Source organism: Athene noctua, chromosome 4 (genome assembly GCF_965140245.1).
Source record: "Athene noctua chromosome 4, bAthNoc1.hap1.1, whole genome shotgun sequence".
Classification (NCBI taxonomy): domain Eukaryota; kingdom Metazoa; phylum Chordata; class Aves; order Strigiformes; family Strigidae; genus Athene; species Athene noctua.
This window is the reverse complement of record NC_134040.1, coordinates 6,822,391-6,848,781: the sequence shown is the minus strand read 5'-3', so window position 1 is coordinate 6,848,781 and position 26,391 is coordinate 6,822,391. Positions and strand designations below refer to the sequence as shown.

Here is a 26,391-nt window from a genome sequence, read left to right as displayed (position 1 = left end):
CGCCCCCCGGTGTCGTCCCGGCGGCGGGCGGGGGCTGTCCGCCGCGCTGCCTGAGTAATAATCACTGCCCCTCCCTGGGTGGGTTGAGGTTAGGTCCCCGACGAAGGTGTCTGCGGTGCTGCCTGCTCCGAGTTCCGTTGAGGTCCCCGCCTGCCCCTGGCGCTGCCTGTGCGGAACTGCGGCAGCCTGAGGAGACGGGGAAGTTGGAAGCGAGCGGCGCTTCGGGCCGGGCCGGGCCGCGCCGGCGGGACGGTGCTGGCGGAGAGCGGCGAGGGTGGGGTGGGCAGAGAGGGGGTCCCGGGCAGAGAGGGGGGCCCGGCGGCAGAGGAGGAGGAAGAAGAGGAAGAGGAGGAGCGCGGCCCGGTGCCGGCCGCTATGGACCAGTGCGTGACGGTGGAGAGGGAGCTGGAGAAGGTGCTGCAGAAGTTCTCGGGCTACGGGCAGCTCTGCGAACGCAGCCTCGAAGAGCTCATCCAGTACGCGGGCGGACTGCGCCGGGAGATCCTCCAGACTGAGAGTACGTGGAGACCCCCCCCACCCCTTACCCCTTCCCTGAGGAAACGGGCCCCGGCTCCTTCCTCCGGGGTTCAAAGGCCGAAAACTTTCGGTCTTTGTGGGTTGGGGGATCCCTCTAGGGAGAACCCCCCCTCTAAGATCTGGGCTGAACAGCGCTTTTCCGCTCCCGGGGGGTCCCTGTCCCGCTTTGGGGCCGGCCCTGGGGAGCAGGGACCGTCAGTGCTGCGGAGGGGCTGAGCTGGAGCTCTGCCGTGTCGTCCCCCCCCCCCATCTCCCTGGAGTCGGGGCTTTGTGTGCGTTTCTGACCGGGAAAAGTTAAAGGTGAGAACAGGTACGGGCCCTGCCGGGCCTCGCCTGCCTTCTGTGCGCCGCTGAAGAGGAGTGTTTGCTCCTGATCAGCAGGTACGGCGTGACCCTGGTCAGCCCGTTCATACCTTCTGCGCCTTTATGTTGAGTTACAATGGGATTAGTCACCCCCGGGGGAAATAAACAGCGGGGCTGCCTTTTTCTGCCCCCCCCCCCCCCCTTTTTTTTTTTTCTTCTCCGAAGTCTCTAAGTTGTTTTCTTCTGATGTGTCTGGGTTTGGAAGTGTTTAGGGTAAAGCCACTCTTCAGCAGGAAGTAAACACGGCCTCCTGAGTCTTGTGTGTGTTTTACAGCTGATGTTGAGCCCTTGCGCAGGCGGGCTAGATGGCCAAAGCGCGCTATAAACACGAGACATTTAAACCTTGCGAAATCCTTCAGATGGAGGTAATGCAGTGTTTATTGATGGAGTGGGAGGGGATGGTGAGACAGCTGAAGTGATTTACCCAAGGCCGTGCAGGAAGAGAGTGATGGCTCTGGGATTAAAAATGGAAACTTGTAGGCTCCTGAGCCCAAACTGCTATTTCACTTGAGAGCAAACTGCTATTTCACTGTTTTCCAGTCTGCTTTTGTTTGGTTCAGAAAAAATGTGTTTGCTGTAGTCTTATACAAATACAGGTGCAAAGCTCACTTAAAGTGCGTGTAATTCCAGGAACATAAACATGAGTGTATTAGAGCCTGCTGTGTGTACACAGCAATTTCCATAGAGAGCAAACATGGAACTCCGGTTCTGAGGCATTTATTTGGGATGAAACAATGTTCAGTCTCTCTGACGTTGTTTTGAACTGTGTTTCAATAAATACATTTTGTGCTGTTCAAAACATTTTGGGCTTGTGCGTTAAGAGCAGTTGATAAAATGCATGTCTGACAAACTGAGGTGCTGACCTTGCCTGGAAAGCTGTGTGGTGTGGCTCTTACGCTTGTATTGATCTTCATAGGAGTCTGTGGGGATGTAAAGATTTGTCCTGTTGACAAATGTGGGAGTCCTGTTGCAGATTCAGAGCTTTTACTCTCTTTGTAATAAAATTAAAAGGTTCCAGTGTGCGGATGCTTCAGGGTCCTCATTAGGTTTTCCATCCAGACTTAGAATAAGAGTTTTTGGGGACTGCCCTGTGAAGGCCCTGGACATGTTTTCAGCACTTACCTAATAAATAGTGATGCTGTCCCAGCAGAGTACATCCCACGTTGACCTTTCTTTCAGTAAGTACTCTAGAACGAAACAAGTATGTTATTACTGCACACTCAAACATCTGGGGACTCTGCTCAATTTTGGCATGAGGGTAAGATGGCTTCATAGGTAGCAAAACTCTTACTTTTTCTTTAACACATTATTTATAATGTTCTAATAAGACCAGGTATTTCCAGCTTTTGTATACTGTATCCTGAGTATTTATGAAAATTGGAAGTGGAAGCAGCCAGACCTCTTAAAGTAAAGCTCTGTAATTAGGGGTCTGAACTGCAGAAATATGCTTGTATATACAATTTCAAAGTAAAAAAGGAAAAGAAAAGAGAACCCTCACTGCTGAAGAAGAAATTAAGGCTGTAGGACTAGGTTTGAGAGCAAAGATTTATGAAAAGGCCTTAAATAGGCAGTGGATATAGAAAGGAAGTGGGTGGAAAAAAAGAAACTTAGAAGCTGCTTCAACCTCTAAACTGATTTTCTTTTCCCCACTTAACACAGTCTCTTAAAATTTCTGGAGCTGTTTTCATGTAAAAGCATAAGCGCAGAACAGCCCTATGCTAAGGCTTGTGAATAGGAAGACAAAGTTTGTTTTTCTTCTCTCTTCCCCTAATACATCTCGCCTCCTGGAGTAGCCAAGGCAGGATTGTGATTTCTTGGATGATATAAATGTGTCTGGCTGAGTAAACTTGGCTTTGGACTGTACTCTGTGCCTGGTGTCTGCTCACTAATGGTTGTTTTTTTTTAAATTGTGAATATACGTACACAATACAGGGAGAAGCTGCTGGTGTGTAGTGTTCTGTGAACACTGAATTACTGGTATAACTGCAGACTTTCTTCTGCTGACTTTTTAGAAGTAGCTTATAGTTTAATTAAAGCTGAAAGAGATGGGTGAAGAGTGGAAATCTTTTCTCTTGCGTCTCTGCTGGCTTTTCCTGTGTAGATATTTTCATTGCTTTACTGTGGCGGGTTTCTGCGACAGTGTTAGGGGCCAGTAATTCACTTACTTGCTTGGGGTAAAAACAGTTAAGCGTGTAAGTTGTTTGGGTTTTGACTTAATGGCTTTTGAAAAAAGAAAAAAAAAAGGCTATTAAGAAAGTGTATTTTAACCTCTCTGTTTATTGGGGAATGAGTATTTCCATCTTGCTTGTTGTGTAATCTCTGATCATTTTGTCTTGGCAAAGTCATGAGACAGAAGAGCCTTCATGTGATTTTTAAAAGTCTATCATAAAAATTAAATAGCAGCCAAGAAGTAATGATTATTCTCAAAATAATTTTAGGAGGTGAACTTCATGTAATAGTTGATAGAAACTTTCATTTTTAATACAGGATACACAGACTCAAGTTAGTGAATGTGCACTGAAGAGACTGTTTTGATGCTGTTACTCCTCGCTCATTCACTAGGAAAAATATAGAGCCCTGTTAGCTGTTTGCCCAGGAGGTGATCAGTAGCTTCATGGGACTGGAGGCAGAAAAAAAGTTAAAGCTTTTTTTGCCTTCTTAAAAGCTATGGCTGTTGCAAAAATGCTGTTAAAGCTTCCTCAGCTGAGGCTTGTGGGGATGGACAGGAGCTATTTAGTTTTCTAGAAATGAGCTAGTTTTAGTGTGTAACAACAGGTTGGTTTTGCTGTTGACGTCAGTGGCAGGGTTGAGAGATAGGATGCATAAAGGAAGGTATCTAGAATAAGTGGCTGGTAAATTATTACCTACCCCTGTGATTACAGCTTTTTTCTGGATTTCCTTTGCTCTCATCGGAGGCATATTGCTAAGGGTACACTGTAAGAGGTACAATTCGTTTCTGTTGTTCTTGGGTTCTAGTCCTGCAGCAGCAGTTCGATGCACCTGCATTTTGCCTTCCATGAAATACCAGAAAGTGGACTCTTCACGTGCTGCTGAAACCAAAGCTGTGTTAAAATATGAAATGAGAAAGGAACACGCTTTATGGAAAACGTGGTTGCTTTTTAAACCTTTCTTCTAAAGAGATATTTGGGGGATTTTATTTTTTCCCATGAAGGGTTTGAATCCGGTATGTTAAGGGAAACATTTCTGGGCTGCTCTCCCACTTAAATTAGCTTTCCCACGCAGTTGAAGGCAGCTAGGTCCCTGTCCCTAAAGGAAAAATTCTTCATGTAGAATGAACTTTGAGGGAGACCTTGGGAGGTAAAGCTGGAAAATAGATCCTTCTTGTATTTTGAAATTAAAAGCTGAAAGGAAGGACTGGAGTAAAGCACAAAACAATGTAATTTTTTTCTGACGTAAGCTACTGAGTTGTGTTTGAGTCAAGGCACAAGAGTATAAACTGTTATGCGCAGTGATGTGGTCAGGGGCTTGTAAAGAGTTTGTATTTATTATTTTGTCCACAGAATAGGTAATACAGTATTGCACCTGTTGGTTGGACATCAGTTTAAAAATGTCACGGTTTCTAGAGAATAAATCTTATGACAAGAAAGAGTGGATCTGATGTTCACAGTCAGGTCTTTTATGGGCTGTTTCTCATCCATCAAGGAGAATTTGAGACTGGCTGAACTGTTTAGAGCTGTTCCCATGAGTCAGGAAGGAAAAGTTTCATACAGCTCAAATTCAGACAGATAGAATTGAGTAGCTTGAGGGACAAGAATGAGTGGGGCCCTCATTAATCCAAATTTTGCTTGCACCTTGTTGAAGATAAACATGATGTTCTGATGTATCTTCAAGGAACTGTCTAAAAGAAAACTGATCCTGTAGTATGTTCGTTAGTTTCTTACTGTATTCTGTGAGATTTGTGGATTGGGGTGTTTCTTTAAGAGGTGTTTATTAGACCACTGTGACTGAGACACATGAGATCTTTACATTAATTTTTTAAACTGTTGCACTTGTTCAACTGTCATTGTGCACCCAGCTGGATTCCTCACTCCATGAGTGAGCTGTGTCCTGTACATCATCTTTCATTTCCACTGACCTTGATTTGCAAATAGTCTCTAGGCTGCATTTCTTTCTTTTAATACCATTTCTTGTCTTTATATGTTGTTGCATATTGAGAGATTTAATTTATAATTTGTTTGTAGCAAAGTTAGTAATTTTCTTCTTTTTTGTCTAGATCAAGATGGAGACTTGTCGGGGACAATTTCACTTGTTATGACACAGTGTTGTAAAAGAATAAAAGACACAGTTCAAAAACTGGCCTCTGATCATAAAGACATTCACAGCAGTGTATCCCGAGTTGGAAAAGCCATTGATAAGGTATTTCTTCTGTGGTTTGTGTTATTGCATATATTCTGTTGTGTGTACTCTGCTTTACAAAATTTGGATTTATACTGCAAGTAAGCTTAATTAAATCTTCCTGTCAACTACAGAAGCATAGGCTTGGGGCAGAGGCAAGACAGTGGGGTGTACAGTACTTGCTTTTAGAGTTTGTGGTATACAGAGTTTCCCTCTGAGGCAGTTCAAAACTCTTAATTTTCAAGAGAACATGCTCTGTTGATATTACTAGACTTAGTATCCGTTACATCAGTTTAGCAAAATATTTGCTTCAATAAGAAATACTGGGGTTTTAATATATATATTGCATTTCTAGTTAATTGTCAGCAAATAACTCAAAAGTGGTTTTTTTTTTTTTGTTCTAGAAGGCGGTGTTAAACCATAGATTTTAAGAAAGACATTTTGTATGTATTTCAGATGTGTTGTTGGTTCTTAGGGCTTAATTTTGTAACACTCAGTACTCCTAATGCGAGTAGATGAAACTCCTCGTAGTATCTGTCCCTATGCCATAACAAATAAGAAGGTAGGGCAGCTTATCTTTGAAGCTCTGCATATGAGACATTCTTATATGAGTTCCAGGTTCAAGAATAACTGGGATCTGAATATATTTTTTTCAGGTAGATGTTAACAATTCTATGAAATGATACTAAAACTCTTTTTTGTGTGTAAGTGGTGCTGTATGTATACTTTCAGGCCATGCTTTTCTCTATCTATGTGTTCTTTCATATAAAGTAATTCTTTATGCAGGGAGTCTTGTACTTGCTTTTTGGACATTATGTGATAGTTTCATATCAGAACATGCTGGTGTTGTTAAGTCTAAACATTTGGTTTGAGGTTCACCTTATCTTACTAGGGAACCCAGTAGTAAAATGAGTCTTTTCGTCTGGACAAAGACATTTGCAGTGTTACAGAATATTCATTCATCCTTTGGGAATCTCATCTAAACTTTGTTAGTAATGGTAATCTGTTAAAGCATTATTGGGCAGAATGTCTGTGCAACAGTTATTTTTTGTTTGTATCTATAGCTGACCATCATGGAGAGCTCAAACTTTGTACTAATAGCTTTAATCCAAGCATCACTGTTATCCAGAGTTTAAGGACGCATCTGCCTCTAATCCTTGCTGCTGTATCTAAACCAATTAACTAGAGTAAAATTCCATCCTTATTATTGGCTCAAAGCCTGGAATAAATCTATGTAATCTTGTCCTAAGTTTGAAACTTTCCTATTCTGCTTTAGCAAGTGGGCTTTGTACAAACAATATTCAGGTTTGGCTATGCCTTTTTCATTTAAATACTCTGAGGTAGAGCAGCCTTAGGTCCTCTACAGAGGATGTGAATATTCAAAGGAAATTGGGGGTAGTATTTCTTAGAAGCCAAAGAAAACAACACTGGCAAGCTTAATAAAGTTTAGACTTGAGTCTAATCTCCAAATAGCTGTTTCAGTTGTCATGGGCATAGTTTTTCCAGTGTTGTTTCTGTCCTGCTGTTTTCAGTTTATCTACTATTTTTATTTGGAAAAGGGTAGCTGTAAATAAAAACATTTTTAAAATTTCAAGTGGTTTTGTAAAATGGTAGAAAGGATACTAGTAATCTGCTCTGTGTCTGAGTGTCAGATGGGCTGTTTCAGTGAAGTGTTCAAAAATGAGCTCAACTTGCTCTGTTCAGTGTTCTCATTCCTCTAGATTGCAAATCCTGGTTTAGTGTCTGTGGTGTTGACATCAAAAGACGAGAAGCAGTGGGAACTGCATGAGTCCCCAGTCCTGCTCGTATTTGGATGTATTTTTATAAAGTTCAGAGCATCAGTTAGGATTGTTTCCTTAAATATGAACTTTGACTCTTTCTCAAGGCAAGTAGTTTGAATTTTACTGGTTTTCCCTGACTGTAGTATCTTAAGGGAACTACTTTAAAAGGTACCCTGAACTCCTGGCCTGATTGTCAGATGAATATGTGTAATGTTTAAATTCAGGTGGAATTTAATGCTTCCCTGGACAGTGACATTTGAAGGAAACCTTCCATACGAACTTAATGTGATTTCCCTGTGCTGCTGGAAAATATGCTCGAAACCTGCCAGCAAAGTCTGTGTTGGCATCCAAGTCCCATTTGCCTTCCCCCAATGCCTTCGCTATAATATACCTAAGCTTAAACCAATTGAAGTAATTAAGTGTAATTGATGTAGTGAATTGATTCTCAGCATGTTCTGGGCAAAATCCTACTGCTTCCTAAATAAAACGCTTGTTAGAATTTAAAGCAGAACAGCCCTTGCCTTGATTCATGAGATTTATTTCTGTCACGTGTAAATCCTCATTTATTTTATAGATGGATTAATATATCTAGAACACTGCTTATGGTCTTTCTAGCTGTATATGCTCAGGCACAGAAAAATGCAACTCATTTTATTGTCTGATTTGAGATAGGGAAACATGCTAATATTGGTACCAATTTTATGTCATGCAACCAAATGACAGCTGTTGTTAACATGTAGAATCAACAAACTTCCTACTTAACAAGCTTGGATTTTGAAAGAATTTGCTGAGTTATCTGCTCATGGCACATTTCAGGTTAAATTTCTGTTTCCCAGTGTTGAGGGACAGTTATACCTATATATAAAATTTAGTCTAGTTGATTTTTGGGTTAGTGTAGTAGTTGCTTATGAATTTAGATGGGACCTAGATTCTACCTGCAGAGTTCACTCTGAGAACAGAAGCTCCTGAGCATTTGAAAAATGAAGTTCAAATTTGGCATCAAACATGAGCCACGTTAGTCTGAAATGCCAAAACTTTGTGTGTTGCTTTTTTAGTTATCAGTTCCTGGAAGGTTTATCTAATAAACTAGACCTTTTTTCATAATAATTCTGCATGGATTATGTACTTCTGATCCATGAAGTGTTGCCCTTTCTTCCAGAGAGCTTTTCTCCTTTGAAAGGAAATGTTTGCATCCAGATTTTTCTTTATTGTGGTAGCATTTGCTCTGCTTCCAGAATTCATCACATCACTGTTGTTCAGCAAGTTGTTATCAGGTAGCTCACTCACCAGCCTCCCTGTAAATCAATTGCTCTTCTGGAATGGTTTGAATTCATCTCAGAGCATGTTTGGTGGGGCTGGTAAATGTTTTCCCTCTAGCAGCAATCTGTTTGAGTAGTGGTTAAATGCCTTCGTTCAGGAAATTAAGTGGCATAAATGGTAGCTCCTTCCATTCCCCCCCCCCCCCCCCCCCCGAATGTTAAGCCTGTTTTTAAAGGGCCAACATTTTAGTCCAGACTTTGTTTTGGGAAAGCAAACTTTTACCAAGTTAATGTTTGTTTAATGTAAAAACTTCTGTACAAACTACAAACCTGTAATGAACATTATGTTGCTGTGAAGAATATGGCTAAATAAATACAGAGTCTTTGCAAGTCGAACTTTATATTATGAACCAACAAACTGAACAGACAAGGTAAACAAATGTATTTTGGGTCAGAATTCAGAAGGGAAGAATGCACGAAGTGATCTCCACTGAGAAACTGAGGAATAAAATTAGTCATTTTTTCTTCATAATTGTGTTGTTACTAATAACATGAAAGGTTGTATGTTGGTTAAAATGGTCCATCTTGTGTTACTTGCATCTTGAAGCCCTCCTTCCATTTCAGCAATTTTCAGTAATGTAGTTTATGTTGTATCATTGGTACATTTAGCACATAAAAATTTTTTAGCTCTAGACTAGGGCTTTTTTGGTTAGGCACTTTTTTTTTTTTTTTTGAGAAGCTTGTTTCTCAGGAATATTAACTGACCCTCTTCTAAGCTTAAAACCTGAAAAGCACAAAGTAACCTTTCTGGAGTCTGTAACTTAAGGAATTTATTTCAACTTTTGAAATCTCATTAAACCCCACGTGCTATCAGTTAGCATACTGTTAGCATTTAGAAAACAACTGAGATGTGTAGTCACCAGCATATCACGCATGCATGACAGTTATGAAATGTGTAAGCCAAAGACAAGCAGTAATTTATTCTGACATGTGACAGTCACTCACTGCAATACGTGCAGTCAGTTCTTGAAGCTCCTCAGGACCCAGAGGAGGCAGAGTTGTAGAATCCCACATATAATAAAGACCTTGGAAATTGTTGAGGTATTTTTTTAAAAAAAAAAAGTTATTGAAATGAGAACCTGGTCAAGACTGGGCTGATCGAAGAATGGATGAGGGGGAGAAAAAAAATTTAGGTCCTCAGGTTGTATGATGTGACTTGAATCTACAGCACATCTAGGTTAATATGACCTAGACTCATAATCTTCTGTGGGATTTAGGAAAATTAATTTATGATGGGGTTTTGAAAAGGTTCTCAAGGCTCATAGGTTTGTTGTTTCAGAACCAAATGTGGATTTTGTGAAGGAAGTGAGGTAGGTGGCTCTAGTACTCCTGCCCCCAAGCAATGAGAAGGATGTGATGATATTTAAGGCATAGGTTCAGGTCCAGTAGTTGGTAACTGCCTAGAAGAATACAGTTTCTTTTTATAGGATTATCCATTCAGTAAGACTTGAAATTGCATGAAAAATAATGTAGTTGATTATTTTTAGATTACTGATTTCCATCCCCCCACCCCACCTAGAACACCAGCTTGTGTGTTCTTGCTACTGCCTTGGGTATTTCTCAAATGGGTTGTTGATGGGTTTATGTTACCTGCTACTGCTGTTAGGACAGTGATACCAAAATCAAATGGTAGTGAAACAGAGGCAAACGGTTGGCACAAATGAGAACAGTATTATTTAATCTTCAAGATTATTTTTTTTTTTCAAGATGCAACTTAAAAATGAGCAGCATGATAAAGAGCTTACAGCTTACACATAAGTGAAAATGTTGTTAAACGTGAGATTTGAATCAATGGCAATAATTTAAATGCTCCTCTTGCTCCACCATCTCTGAAAGATGGAAGAGACAATTTGTTAACCTAAGGTTAATGTTTTACTGAAAGTTTGCTAAGAGACCTGAAGGGAATGGTGGTTTTGAAGCCACAACGTGCAGGGATGAGAAAGCTGCCCCTCTCTCATGATGGCAGAGCAGCACTGAAGGAGACGTGGAGGTGGCTGATGAAGGAAATTAGGAAGTGGCAAATGAAGATGCAGTGCGAAGCTGAGCTGTGCACAGTACTAGAAGATAGCTCGTACCAACTTTACGTTATTTGCTCTGCCTGCTTTGACAGAAGCATGCGTGTTTGCTAGGTCAGTGTTCCCATATTGTGCAGGACTGTCGGTCGTCACAGAGCCACAGCCAAAGCACTGCTGTTATCATTAAACTTCTGATTTCTGAAGTTACTTCTTGGAAGACAGCCACAATCGTCGTGTCAGGCAGCAAGCAGTGCACACTGACTTCTAGACTGTTTCTTTTGCAAGAAGCCTGTTTTAGGCAACGGGTGAGGACTTTTATTCAAATTAACCTGCCTGCCCTGATCATAAAACATGTTAGCAGTTAAAACCCTGGTTTATATCTTGGATTAGAATAAGTGTTGTTCTTCTGCTGCCAAGAGGCACAGTGCCGAGCAGTGTTAAGTGTTACTGAAGAGTCACTGTGACAATATTTTTACTTATTCCTGGAATATGTCCATAGGCCACTGGCCTAAAAATACATGGCAGTGGGATCATTGGAGTTAGATCCGTAAAAGATCTCTCAGATCTTCAAAGCTCATCCTGTTGCTGGGATGTTGAGGTCTTCAGAGATTCGAGTTTCATTGTCGTTTGGGGGTGGGGAGAAGTGACACTTTCTTTTTTCAGCATTGTCTACCCCCCCAGCTATGTAAAAAATTCTCGAGTTAAAGCTTTTACTTCTAATTTGGTGCACTGTAGTGACAGTGATGCATTGATAACGCTATTTTGATTCTAGTGTAGGCGACTTTGTTTTCTGTTCTCTATGCATTTTCAGTTTTCGCATATGGAAAAAGCCTTTTCTGTAGATACTTCCTTCAAAAATGCATCATGGGCTGGAAACCCCTTTATTAGTTAACTAGATTTCTAATTTTCTAGCTAGACTTGTAATTTGTCAGTGTAATTCCTTATTGTGGATAATATTCAGACTTGAAATGAGAAAGCCAAAGGATTTCTTCTTCTGTACACAGGAGATAATGAAGCAGCTGACATATATTTCACTTTGAACAGGAGGTAATTGAGGGCCAACTGAGTAATAGGCAGAAAGCATCAGGGTGGAGACATAGGTGTCCTGCATAATCAAAGAAAAATTACGTGGGGTGATTTGTTCCAGCCTATTAACTGTTAATTTGTACGTTTCAGAATTTTGACTCTGACATCAGCAGTGTGGGGATAGATGGGTGCTGGCAGGCTGACAGCCAGCGAATCCTCAACGAGGTGATGGTGGAGCACTTCTTCCGGCAGGGGATGTTGGATGTAGCAGAGGAACTTTGTCAGGTAACGTTAAGTGTGGATGTGGAATGTTATCCACCATGGAAAATTACGCTTTGTGTTAGTGTCCTTTTTAAATGTTAATTGTCCAGGTGAATACTTAAATTGTCGGTTTAATCCTATGTTTTCTTAGGCTTCAACTAAAAACTGCCTCTGATTTTTCAGGAATCTGGTCTATCAATAGATCAAAGTCAAAAAGAACCATTTGTGGAATTGAATCGAATATTGGAAGCATTAAAAGTTAGAGTTCTGAGACCTGCATTAGAGTGAGTCTGATCATTTTTTTTCTCTTCTTTTTTTTACAAATTCTTACTTTTAAAAATATTATCTTTTTAGTGTATTTTGATGTGTCCCTGTTTCTCCTTTGAGAGATCTAGTTACTGCATGAACCCATTCCTTCTTTCCTCCCTGCTGTGTCCCTCCCCGTGGGCAGTACTTAACTGAGGGTCTCTTTCGAATCATTTGTGATGCTGATTTAAGGTTTTGGGAAAGAAACATCACTTGGAGAAACAGTTGTCTGCCATGATGGTACTTAGCCTTACAGTGAATTATTAGTGAACCTTGTTTTAAAAGGTTCAGTTATGAAGGATACCAGGACTTACTAAAGGTGTTGGGTACCAGCAAGTCTTTTTGGCTTCACCAAGCCTTTGGGGTGAGCAGAATTTGACTTGGGAATCAAAGTTCTCACTTTTCCTCAACTCACTCTCCAGATAAAGGACCACAGGGTGGGAAGAGGGCATGAAAGGATAGGTGTGTACTTTGTAGGCTGCTGCTGCTGCCAGGTTGGTGCTGATTAACACTGGGTGAGAAGTGAGCTGCTGCTGGGAGCCTGGACTGACCGTGGGATCTGTTAGTGAGATTTCTTCAGAACAAAACGGTTCAGTTAATAGATAATACTGAATGCTCAGGTGAAAACTTAAGTCTGGGAGTATCTGAGGTGTACCAGGATATTTTCTTGTCCTTGGTCAACTTTACAACCATTAGACATGTAAGGTGGTGCTAAAAGTCAGTGAAGAAGAAAAGGTGATGAAATGTCTCATTGGGCTACTGTTTTATATTTACAGTAGTGGATATGTAGCTGCTCAGCACCATTTCAGAATAGCTTTTATTTTAAAAATAAGAAAACCTCAAACAAGCACCAAAACAATTTTTTTTTAAGTTGCGAGAGCTTTGGTAAGCTTAGGTTTGTCTCAGAAGTGAGAAAAAAAAAAACCAAACAAACCCAAAAAACAACCACCATATACAAAATCCAAATCCAAACAAAGCCAACTTTTAAGTGACCTTTTAAAAATAGGAACTATGAAACCAAAGCAAGATCAAAATTCTTGTTTCATTCCAGAGCATAATTCATGTATTTAAGATGCCTTTTTTGCATTATTCAGTGAAGTACATTTTCATATTAACAAATATTTTCCCTTTAACATGAACCAACACAGGTGTGTCAGTTCAGGGCTTACTGGCATCCAAACTAAGTGCAGGGATACTCTGATATTCAAATCATGGTGTTCATAAACCAAACCCTGGATTATGCCTCTGGGTTGTGCAAAGTTTGACCTAAATAGTTGGTTCTTGAACATAGTTACACAGGTGGAAAGTTCACGTGGTTTATTACTGTTGAACTGGCTAATTGAAGGGAAGCAACACTGAAATGCCTGGTGTTACAACTGAAACAGGATTTACTGTCAGCTACACCACGTATTTCTTGTAGTTCAAATAACATTAGCTGTTGGGAAGGACGCTCTCTGAGGAACAGTAACTTGGTGTTACATCCACTCACTTGAAGTCACTAAATTAATTTTAGCTCCAGTTCGCTAGGCCTTATGCCTTACTTGTTGCTACTTAGTCATATTTTCTCATTCCTGCAATGTGTTAAATCTTTTTCAAACAAAGGAGAAGGTCCTTCTTCAAAGGAACTCTTATTCTGAAGACAGCTGAATGGACAGAGAATAGGGTGTATTGTCAGCACAGTTTGTATGCTGGTCTCCCTCCCCCACCTCCTCTCATTTCTGTTCATGTTTATTCTGTTTAAACTCTTCAGTGCAAAAGCTGCTTCTCTTTGCCTGCTGCTAGGCACAGAGAGTCCTTATTTAAAGTGATGCTTCTGTAAAAACCATGGTTGTTACTGAGGATTATCAAAATGTGACAAAACTATACAGCTTAGTACGTAACTGATATCTTAAATGCCTGGTTATTCTGGAGAACTGCTGATGCTAGTGAATCTATTTCCTGTGTTATTTCCCAGCAGATGTGGGTGTTCAGGAGGAAGGATAGAAACCACTCTTGGAGGGACAGTCTCTATGTGAGAGGAACTTGGAGGGGTGGCATTGTGCCCTTTGGGCAAAAAGCTAATAAATGGCTAAAATTGGCACCAGTAAATACAGCTTCAGGGGTGCATAAAAGCAGTCCCAAACTGGCCCATTCTAGGGTTAGGTTACTGACACTGTTGTTGAAGCAAAAGGGTGTTACACAAGGATAATTAATTCCAGTATCATGAACCAGGAAGGGGTGTATAGCAGGGTTTGCCCATGCAAAATTGCCGTAGGTTGGGATGAAAACAATAACCAGTCTCTCTGGCTCTGCCAGTGCTCTGCAGTTGGTGCTCGGCTTAACTTGGTGTTGGAAACAAAGCAAGCGTGGGTGGCTCCTGGTCACTGCCACCAAAAAGGAGTTGTAAGATTAATGACTTTTCAAAAAAACTTCCAAAGTCCTGCTGTGCTGATAGTATTTAGTATTCATACTTGATTTAAAAAAAAAGACTCGAACTGTATTTTTTTTTTCAGATTTTCTTACTAATACAAATTCCAACATGTAAAATTAGACTACACTTCAGAATTAAATTTGGTACAACTTTTTTTTTGTGGGGTGTGCAACTTGACCATGTAGATGCCCAGTTTGGTCCTGCACCCTAAACTGTGTAATCTCTGTACTTCTGCAGGATCCCATTAATTGCCAGTGACTTTTCTCATTGTGATTTTGGGGGGGAATCCATAGGTTCTTTCTGGGTGCATTCTGGCCCTTCTGAGTCCAGGTGGGTCTCCATGTGAAGGTCTGGTGGGAATATCCTGCAGGTTCAAAGCTTTTGACTGTAATCTCCTGGGGAAGAGAGATTGTCTTGTCTTCTGTCTGTAAAGCAGCAAGGTGCGTAGGTCTTGATGGTATTTTCTGGGACCTGGGGTATGTTTTAAACTTAATTTAATCTTTGTTAGGCTTTGTGAAATTCATTTTAACTCCCATGTGGGAGCTAGAACAGACCTCTGTGTACCTGTGGTTTGAATAGTATATTGTAAACTTTAAAAAATTCAGATGGATTTGAGCCTCAGAAGTGAAAACACTCTGAAAGTATTGTTTTGAGAAGAGGTAGGAAGACAGGTGTTGTGATTACTAATGATTTTGGACAGTGGTAGAGAGTATGCGAGTTGAATGTTTTAAACCTCACTTGTTCATTTTTTGTCTTTCCATTGGAAATAGGAACAGCGTGTCCTAGACCAAGTACCTCAGGCCTTGTTTCTGTGACTGCTTTCTTCTGATACAAATCTGTGCTGCCACTCAAAAGAGCTAAAAATGGAAAGCCTGTCTAAAAGCTAATTTGGAAAAATAGACTTGATCTCAGCCAGATGAAGTACCACGTCATGTGGTTGCAAATATTGGCAGGGAGAAGATGGAGGCTCTTTTGATGCAATACTGATTAATACCTCATTGATGAGACTGTGGACTAGCCTTATTGTTTATTGATAGTAGGTTTTTTTGTCTTTCAGCTGCTTATTGGTCTACGGTTTTTAACTTCAGGCTCTTGTTTTCTTAGTTTGGGAGTGAGCTTTAGTGCCACTATATCTGGTTTACATTGTAGACACTGGTCATAAAAAAAAAAAAAACAACAAAAAAACCCGAAAAAAAACCCCAACCAAAAACCCAAACCAAAACAAACACCCCCACCCTCAACAGCCCATGGGTAGTGAGTGTGCCCTTCCCTCCTGGTGGAGATTACAGTGTTTACAGTCTTCTGAGGCTCATCTGAAACTGCTTGAAATTAGGGATAAGTAGGGCTTGTGCTTAGTTCAAAGGCTACATTTTTCACTGTTTCCTACTGAAAGGTTACTGCTGTCATTACAAAGCCTTGCCAGTAAAATCAGACTCCTGACACAGTCACCACAACAAATTGAAAGTAAATAGTTGCTCATTAACACTTACATCTTGATGCAGAAGGCTAACTTCCATTGAAAGCTTTACCAGTACGGTAAGAATGCTTAATTTTCTTATTTTAATATTGGTTGAAAAGAATAGAAGCCTCACGTACTCCTTCTTTTAAGGACCAGAGACTGGCTCACTTCCTTGCTGAAAAGTGAAAAGCTCTTTGCTTAATGGGGCCCCCACAGTGAAAATAGTATAACTAATTAACACTAATGAGAAACAGATGTACTGAAAAACATTGAAACTTGAAGTTCTTAAGAGAAAGGTTGGATTGATTTAGGCCTGACTAAATTGAATGCAGGGGGGGAAAAAAAAACCCCAACAACCAAACACAGAAACACAAGAAAGGGATGGATAAAATCTAAATAATAATATAACTTTTTTAAAATGCTTTGAAAATTCCAGTTGATTTTACTTGGTGCATGTTTAAGAATTCTTCTATGTTATTTGGAAGCCAAACATAAGTGTTGTCATGGTGAACGAGGCCCAGAAAGTGAAAAGTATTTTTATTGTCTGAGTTGAAAATAACACGGAAAGCAAAGTTTACATAGGGTAACGTATGATATTTAAACTGATTTCCCTTCTCCTTATCCTCCATTGTAAGGTCTTGACAATGTCTGTCTTCGAGGTCCCATTAGACACACTTCCCCTCTCCAGGGCAACATACGCACACGTATAAACATTGTGGCTTAGAGAAAATGTTTGGTGAGTGAGGAAGTTGGAAAATATGTTTTTGAAAGGCTTGGTCAAACTTCTTCAACATGCAGTTGAAGACTATCTGTAATTGTTAAGATTCTGAGTAATATCAACCAAAAACAGTAGATTCTAGCTGTTTCTACCATATATTGTGCTTAATCTTGCACTTGGAAGCCAGTGCATGTTAAATTTTGCAGAGGTTAACCTGTACAGCAGCACCAAAAGTACTATTGTTCACGTGTTGTACACCTTTGTAAAGGGTCTGGCCATTGTTCAGGGAACAGTCATATTCTCCTTGAAATAAGTGGTTGATAATTGTAATCATTTCGTAATGGTGTAAGCTGACACTTAATTACTCTTATGTCCCATTGTACCTCCTCGTTTCTTCTAGGTGGGCAGTATCCAACAGAGAAATGCTCATGGCACAGAATAGTTCATTGGAATTTAAACTGCACAGATTATATTTCATTAGTTTATTGATGGGTGGAACAGCAAATCAAAGAGAAGCACTTCAGTATGCGAAAAACTTCCAGCCGTTTGCCCTAAATCATCAGAAAGGTAAGTTTTCAGTCACATTAAGGGATTTTAAAGCACTTGAATGTGGCACCATGAGTAAAATATAAATTGCATTCCAAATGTGGTTAGCTCTGTTATTTGCATTTTGTTAGAGGCTTCTTATTTTTGTATTTAACTTGTATAACCTGAATCCTTACAGTTTGAATTAACGCCTTTTTTCTTTTAGAGAGGGAATAAAATTATATTTTAATATGTCTGCATATTTGCTTAAATTTAAGGTTTTTGACTCTTTAAATAATACGTAGATCACATCTAGAATAGGCCTGCTGCCAGGCTAAAGTGTTAAAAATGCACAGAAATGTTCTTGGAATAGTCTTCTATTTTCTGCTGCGTGGGGTAATACAAAGAGAAGTGAAACTTTTGAAAAATGGGCAATATGTGAGTTAAGTGAACAATCTCAAACTGAATACAGTAAAACCTAATTTTTAGGGTACTGTGTGTGCGTCAAAGCTTACCAAAAAAGTAAACCTGTTCAGAGCAAATTAATAGGCAGCATGCCGTGCTTGTAGAGGGGCAGATGCCCCCCCCTCCTCTATCCATAGTGGACTGGCGCTCTCACAGCTGTAGGGGTCAGTTCTGTGATGGCTGTAGTTGTATTTTGTAGAGGTGAGGACGTGTATTATTGATTTGGAGCATCTGCCTGTTTTCCATGTAAAAACTAAGACTGTAGACACATTGGCTTTTATCTGTCCTATAAAATAATTAACTGTTCCTGGTCCCTCACAGATATTCAGGTTTTGATGGGCAGCCTGGTGTATCTGCGGCAAGGTATAGAGAACTCTCCCTACGTTCATCTATTAGATGCAAACCAGTGGGCGGACATCTGTGACATCTTTACAAGAGATGCCTGTGCTCTTCTGGGTCTCTCAGTTGAGTCACCTCTCAGTGTTAGGTATGCTGGCTTTCACTTGCTTTTAAGACCAGGTACACAGTGTTTTGGTTTCTGTTTCTTGTTGAGGACAAAAGAAACAGCTTTTGAGAAGTAGTGTCATCTAGCTTGTATTAAATTAAGAGCGTAGTTACACTTAGTTCTAACAAGATTTGCAAAGATTAGAAGTCAGAGGTTCCCGTGTGCTGTGCTTTACCCTGCACCTTTGCAGCACAAGAGGAAGCATTTATGGATGGAATTTGGCTTCCATAGTTTAGACATCATTGCAAAAGGTGAGGATGGCAATCAGCTCATTATTCCCCACAGCAAATGTGTGAAAATTGTCCCTGCTGTTTAACAGCAAAAAAACTCCAAACTGTGGCTGTGATTCTGTCAGTATTTGATCACCTTGGTTTTTAATCCACACATTACTTAACCTTTTTTCTCTTCAGAAGAATGCTTGAGAGTTATGTTGTGATTTCAGCTTTCAATTTCCAAATTGTTTGCTGGACCTCGTTTGCAAAGAAGAAAGAGGCACTTTCAATTCAAACTCAGTACCTAATCTGACAAAACGCAAATCTGTAGGAGCATGCTAGATACGAGAAGAAAACCCAACCTAATCTCTTCTAGCTTCTCTGAAGATAAAACAGATTAGCTGCTATTTAGCTCCCCAGATACACTCGCCTGATGTTCTCATTTTCATTTCAGATATTAAATAGAAAATAAATGATATGTATCTTTCTGGGCTAGATTTGCTACTTAGCACAAGCTTCACTACCTCTTGCTTTTTTTTTGTACTGTTTGCATGTTGCTGTTATTAGACTTCAGTGCTTAGTTTAGAGCACTTAAAACTGTCAAGGCTTCTGCTTCTTCTGTTTGCACCTCTGCCACAAAATACAACAGAAGCAACGAAGGGAACACTTTCAGATTAATTGTGTTTCTGCAATAAACATTACGAGTTTCAGTTTGAGGGTTTTATAGATATCTAAAACTTATGTCTCTGGCTTTTTCATCTTTTTCCTGTTTCAAGTTAACAGCAATCCTTTACGTTTTAATTGCTCATGCACTGATGCTGTAATGTGGTTTTCAGTGCAAATGGCCAAGAGATTTTTGGTGAAGTGGAAAATCCCCGTTATTGATGTTTGTATTGGTTGGACACTTACTTTGTGCCTGGTGTGAAATTGATTGCACTGGAATGTATTTACTGTATAGGTGGTATTGATACTTTTGTCATAAACAAGGCTGTTCTAAACTGGTGTGATCTTTCAGTGCTGCAAATCCTTTAGAAATTAAAGCAGCTTGAAGTTAAATCCCTGCTATAAAATATATTGCTTTCTAGAACATGAGTAGTGGTCACTTTTTTTAAGGCTGTTTGGTTTCTCCAGTATTTATCTAATCCTATACAGGCCTCCTGGTCTGATTTACTGTGTGGAGTCAGTGGAAAAGTTCTGTCATACTAAGGAGGTCATGGTTCAAGGTCTTGAGGGCTACAGGACACCATTTGAGTTTACTATTTACTTGAGTTATTATACTCTTAAAGAACTCTTCCTGAAATGTTTTCATACAGAACCATTAAAGCAATAATGCTTTTATTTCTATAAATACTATTTGTCTAAAATTTCCAGAGGATTAACATAAGTTATGCTCAGGGCTGAAATAACCAGAAGGCAAAGTGCAAGGATTAAAATAGCCAGTTGGAGGTGAGGAGTATGATGTTTTTTTTGTTTTAGCTTAGGCAAGAGATCCGTAGGTTTCAGGCACATCCCATCCCTCCCAAGTAAACTAGCCAGAATGTTCTGTGGAAACATAAAAACAAGTATTTGGAGGGGCAGAGTGGAGAGGAAGCTTGTGACTTCTCTGGACAATAAAATTTGCACAAATAGTAAAATAGTCTGCCAAAAAAACAGAGCAGGCTCATACCAAGGCCAAATCTTGTTTCTGTTGCTGCTGATTTCCAGGTCTATAGCACTGTCATTAGACTTAAATCCATCAAAACTTCTGTTAATTTGTGGAAACTGAGTGTCATACTTTCTTTTGAAACATAGTGAAATATTTCAAAGTAATGTGGTAAGTTCTGGTAATAGTAACTCCCAGAGCAGGCTGCACTGTTGGGACACTGACTTTGGTTGGTTGTATACTGCCATTCTTGTTACAGGCTGTGGTTTTCTTCCTTTGCTGCCTTTCTGTGTTTTTTTTCTACACTGTTTCCTTGATTTTTAGTTGAAGGTGGAAAGACATGTTTCTCTACATGATAATTACATATAATTAAAGGATTATGTGTTGTGTGTACACGTGGGTTACGTGGAAACCCCTGGGCTGTATGTACTCTTCCACAGTTGAGAGCAGCTGCCTCTATAAGCTAACATATCTTCTGCCTATACAGCTCAAAATAAAAGTAGGTGGTATAGAAAATCAATTCATTACAAGACTCAGAGCAGGGATTAACTGTTGTTTTCAGTCAGGAGTGTAGTACATGAGGGCCCTAGCCTAAGATGCAGAGCAGCTGATAACCTGCCCTAAAACTCTTGTTTGTTATGCTTGAAGGGAGCTTAGACATACAGACAAGAACTGCGTGAAGCAGCACAGCACTCTTGTGTCCCAGTTAACCTTTAAAGTAGAAATATGAAAAATGCTGGTTTCCTAACAGACACCATATGTTAATGTTTCCTTTTTTTGCAGTTTTTCAGCAGGTTGTGTAGCATTACCAGCTCTAATTAATATCAAGGCAGTTATTGAGCAAAGGCAGTGCACAGGTGTTTGGAACCAGAAGGATGAACTACCGGTGAGTTGATGCTAAGCTCTCCCAGGGCAGATTTCGGATGTTAAATGCTGGTTTGGGTTTTCTTTTGTGCTGAGCATTAAGGGATGTTATACATAGCTGCTACCTCCATCACCTCCAGGGCTTGAGACTTCCTACAGTTACAGAGACCTCCGGGTCTCCATCCCAGGCTGATGGACGTGACTGCTGCTTTCCTGTTTGTAGTCTTGCATAAAACAGCCAAGATCTCTTCCTCCTTTTTGGCTGGTAAAGATTGAAATTCACTGATGAAAGCACACATGCACCACTCTAGATTCACAAGCAAATGCATGTTCAGGGACCCTCAAATACTGGCATGGCCCTTCTGGCCCCTTCTGTACCCCTTTCTGGCCATTCCTTCCCAGTCCCCTTCTGCATGTTCCTCCTGCAATTTGTATATTTCTGCTGACTCCCTCTCCTCCAAGACCCCCAAGTTTGCACTCTTATCTATGGCAAAGTGTGAGTTTGGTTGTAGTTTCTTGATGACCTGTCAAATAGTGTGACTGTCAAAGCTGTTTCTTGTTGTCTCGGTTATGTTTGTCTGCCAGGTTTGTATTTCTGTTTTGTTTGTTGATTCCCCCTTTGCTTGTATCCCCTTTCATATTGAAAAGGTCTTTGATCAAATGACCTTAACAAAACAGATGCTTTCATCTTCCACTTAACCTTACACTGAACGTATGAGATGTTTTATGTAAGTGGAGAGCAGCTGAGAGCCCAGGCTAGGCTTGAGCTCTGTCCATGGGTTGCTTTGCACTGACTGTCAGGCAGATAGGAGATGAAAGAATTAAGTGCTGCATCTGGGGACACAGGAGCTGAATCAGGATCCAATGCATTATGCTTCCAGCACAACTCATTTATATCGGTTGAAATGAAGTTTAGTTGTTACAAAACCCCAGTTTCCCTTTATAGCTCTTACCAGGTGTGTGCAGCTCTCCAGTGGCCTGGTCTTGATTTGTAAAGAAAACCTATTTAGTGGAAGCTAGGCATGAACTGAGTTAGCATCTTTGATTGTAGCTGGAAGAGATTAACCTGTAGCGTAAGTACGTGTGGTGAGTTTCTCCCAGCTATGTTTTCTGTAACATTGAGAGTGTAACTTCCAAGTGTGACAGATCCATGCCCTGCTGTCCACACAGGAATGATTAGCAAGGGAGTGTTCAGGAAAAGATTGCTGTCAGATGCAGACCAGTTAATAATACATGTAGGCCTCCTTGCATTTTCTGAACCTAAGGTTCTCTAACACGTACTGCGAAGGCAGTATGGGGGTGGGAAGCCTTATTTTCATTGTGCAAAGACAGAGATTGTGGCGTGAAAAGGCTCTATTGTCAGATTCTGTTGCAAGTTAAACCTGTCAGAACTGAGGACTGGTCAGAGCCCGGAGCTTCAGGTACAGAAGCTGTGATTTTTGCAGTTCATAGTCAATTTATGAAGTCACAGACCTGTTCTCTGTGAGATGTCCCTTCCTGAAATCATTTTGTTCTGATTGCAAGAGTTGTGCTGGACCTGTGTCTTCTGTGTTGGTACTGAAAAGAAATTATTCTGATACACTTCATTATTGACACGACATGTACATGTTGGGAGAATCATTCAAGAAACTGTAGAACACTAACATAATCAATCCAAGGGGTTTTCATCTTCCTTCCCCCCCCCCCCCCCCCCCTTCCCCCAATGAGATCTATCATCTAAACTACTTTGGAAATCACTGGCTAGGAAATACAGAAAGTCTTGTTGGGTCATCAGCTCAGTTTTCTTGCCAGAGCATAGATTGGCACTAAAATATGCACTTGTCCCCTGTCAGAATATTCTGTTTTGTTAGGAATGGGGAGAAGCAACATAAATTACCATTTTAAGATCACAATGAAGTGTTTTTGGCTGGGAAATTGTCAGGCATCCACACAATGAATTTTGCTGCCTTTGCAGCTGAATTATGAAATCCATTAAGGATGGACCGTGACCTAAAGGGATAAATTAACTGGAAATGTAGTTTCCTAAGATAAACTGTTATGTTAATTTCTTTCACAGATTGAGGTGGACCTTGGTAAAAAATGCTGGTATCATTCAATATTTGCCTGTCCTATTCTTCGTCAGCAAACAACAGATAATAATCCACCTATGAAATTAGTCTGTGGTCATATTATATCAAGAGATGCTTTGAATAAAATGTTTAATGGCAGCAAGTAAGTACCATTTTTTTTATTTCAAGCAACATACAGAAAAGGACAAATCTTAAAACTACAATACTGTGTTTCAAGAAAACTGAGTCCATAATTTCATAATTGGTGGAAGCTTGTTAATCTTAGAGAATGACTTAAAAGCCAGATAAACTGAGTTGATGCACTGGAGAAAAGTGTTATAAACCCTCTGATGTTGAGAAAGTAAAGTTACATGAAGGAATACAAGTAGAGTAATATCCCAAGTTGTAAGTACCATTGTGTTGTCTTAAATTCAAAATGGAGGCTTTTTACACATTTTTTTTTTTGTCGAGAGCAATATTTAGTAAAGCATGAAACATCCCTTAAAAATTAAACCTCTGGGGAAATATAGCTCAGTAATTGAGCAGGTAGTTGAATTACCAGTGTGGAAATACCCCTCCTTAGGTATCAGTGGGGTGCTTACAGGCTTTTGGGAAGCAGGAAATGGGAGAGTGTGAGCTATACAGATTTCCTTTAGGAAGAACCAGTGGTAATTTGGATTGAATATATGCAGCTTCCGTGGAGGCTGTCAGCTTAATTTAGAGCCTTAAGTTGTTTTCCAAGATCTAATGTGAAAATATGACGCTATGAATGAGAATGTCGGGTGATGTTTGCATTTTTTGCCCTGTTAGAAAAGCTTAAAGGTATGCCTTCATGGGTGACTTCAGCCATTTTAAGCCAGTAAACTTGCTGCTACTTTATTCCTGTTCCTGATCACTCATTCCTGATGCTTTCATTGATCAGCTTTAGTGACAGCACAGCTCTGACAATATTAACTCAAGGGTGGGTGTGAAAGGCCCCAGACTTAGAGATAGGGAAAAATGGATCAGTGCTAGAAGAAATATTATGCGCAGGTGGAATTTTATCAGTGGAAACCTCAGCAGGGAGGCCAGGCTGACCTCTTTAGGTATAGCCTGCAGGAGAGCTGATAAGAGTGAGCTATAAAATCACAGAATTTTGGGAACCAGAGAGTAAAAGGCACTGGATGCTGAGGAAGTCAAAGTGAAAGCTACCAGCCTATTTAAAATGACTAAAATGCAACAAATTAATCCACAAGTAGAAATAATAGATTAATCAGGAAGAGTAATTCCTTGGTATTTAATAATACAGGGGTGTGTGGGTGAAAGGTGAGAAAGAATGTAATTAGAATAAAAAGTACGACATGGTGTCTCTCAGCTAAAGGTGACTTTTAATGGCAAGTAAAACATTATGGCTTAAGAGTACATTTGTCTTGTGCTACAGGGGTGAAAAAAGAGGAAGGGCTATCACTGCAAACTCAATACCTTTAATGCTCGGTTGTCACACATTGCCACAATTCTAACACATTGTCTTTGTCCCTAGATTAAAATGCCCCTATTGTCCGATGGAACAGAGCCCTGGAGACGCCAAACAGATATTTTTCTGAAGAAAAGTTTCATTATGCAGTTTGTAAGTGACACTCTGGATTTCAGGTGCATTTCAGGAGAATTAAAACACCCTTGTTCCGTTTTATGCAGCAGACTGAGGACTCCTATGTTTGTATAAGCTAACGCTACAAAAACTTTGCCAACATTTAGTATATACATACCAAGTGGAAATGCTACAGAAATATTATTACCATAGGGCTTTACTATACTCTTGGTCTCCATACCTGATCAAGTTACTACACCAGCAGTTGTCATTCAATGCAGGTTTTTGTACTTAATTATATGGTGACTTTTTACTTTTTAAAAGCAGAAATTGATCACCCCCATTTGTTTAATATTCTTCCTGCTATTATTCTATCATTCTATTGATAACTGTCACCTTAGAGAATGTTTGTGGAAAAAGTTTTATTTCCTGTAATGTGTACATAATTAAAGATAAATACTTCAGAAAAAAAAAAAGTTTGATAAATTGAATAGTGGTTATAAAACTAATTTGTATTTTTTTCGCTGAAAAAGCTGTGATATATTCTGAGTTTTTCTTTCAAACATTTTTTCAACTTTTACATAGAATTCAAAGTAAATGTGCATATATATAAAGTATATAAAGTATATAGCCCCAAGGGGCTACCTGTTAAAATCCATCACTAATTTATAAGGGTGATGTGTGGCTAAATTACTACTGGAGCAGAGAGGGAATAGGAGATCCTGTTCCTCCGGTTTCATGATCGAGAAGTGTTTGTGTAAGAGAACATTCAATAAATTCTGAGGTGGAAATGCTTTTAGTCAATGACATTTGCTCTCTGGCCTTTGTAGTCATGTTCTTTGAACTTTGTATTCAGGATTAGGCTATAAATGTCATGTTGCTGTATAGTTTACTAGTCATTATAGTGTGCTATTTATAAACAGTTATCAAAACCAAATAAATTGTAGAAGTATTCATTGTTAAATGGGGGGAAAGCATGTTCTGATGCAATCTACTGATCATGACTCTGCACTTGGCAGAACTGGGCCCTACATCATATATTAGAAGGTAGCAAGTTTTCTGTAGCTTGAGAACACTTTGCTTCTAGCCTTGTTTTTGTAGTAGAATATTACTGCCATTGCCACTTTTTCTGCTAAATTTCTCATATTGTTGACTAGGTAAATTTGTACTCATAAACAAGATGTAGATCATGGCAGTTAAATCTTTTCTAGTGTGCATATATTTGTATTTATTGCACTGTCCTATAGTAGGGCAAGCAGCCATAAGGCATGCAAAGCTACATGTAAAATTATATTTCTGTATTGTGTAGTTAAACACCCCCCCCCCCCAAGCTTGTATGGTTGAATACTGACACACTGGTTGAATGCACTAGCACAATGCACTACAGAGAAGACCGTCTTTGAGAAATCTACACCTTTTGAATTTGTATGTCACCTGACTTGAGAGACTGAGTTGGACTCTATCGCATCAGTGACATTGGACATCCCTAAAGAGACGTTAAGAGGAGCAAGTCAAGGCACACAAATTTTAAACTTTAAATGTGTTTGATACATGTGAAAAATACAGGTGTGTGATTTTTCTGAAAAACTTAAATTGTATTCACACTGAGTTCAAAACAACCGCGTTACCAAGTGGTAAAATCAACAATAAACGGGTGAGGATATTATTTTCCATGTAGGTTTCCTAGTCTTGGTGAAATTGCTTTTAACTTTTTCTTTTGAGTGGAATTGTTTAATGCTTTTCGTTTATATGAAATGGTATATGAAGTATTTAAAACAAACAAACAAACACCATCATAACAAAAACCACCCTGAAGTGTAAGTGCTGCATCTCTTTCTCTGTGACACTGCTGGTATTTTGGCGTTGGTGTGAACACTGGTTAGTGTTGATAGTGCCTCTAATGCAGTTGTTTAGAGTACAAGAATGGCACAGTTATTAAATGGCAATAGGGTATAAATTCAACTTACCTATTGGAATCTTTTTAATATAGAGTGATCCTGTTTTCACTTTTA

General features: G+C 39.7%; 1 protein-coding gene across 1 annotated transcript; it reads left to right on the top strand.

Annotated features, from left to right (window-relative positions):
• Positions 1–163: 163 nt before the first annotated feature.
• Positions 164–26,056, top strand: RMND5A (required for meiotic nuclear division 5 homolog A). The gene is made up of 9 exons (XM_074904307.1): positions 164–517; positions 5,135–5,277; positions 11,548–11,682; positions 11,842–11,942; positions 16,952–17,118; positions 17,863–18,028; positions 20,684–20,786; positions 22,821–22,975; positions 24,332–26,056. The coding sequence occupies exons 1-9, from the start codon at positions 376–378 to the stop codon at positions 24,393–24,395; spliced, it is 1,176 nt and encodes a 391-aa protein (XP_074760408.1). The 5' UTR covers positions 164–375; the 3' UTR covers positions 24,396–26,056.
• Positions 26,057–26,391: the final 335 nt, after the last annotated feature.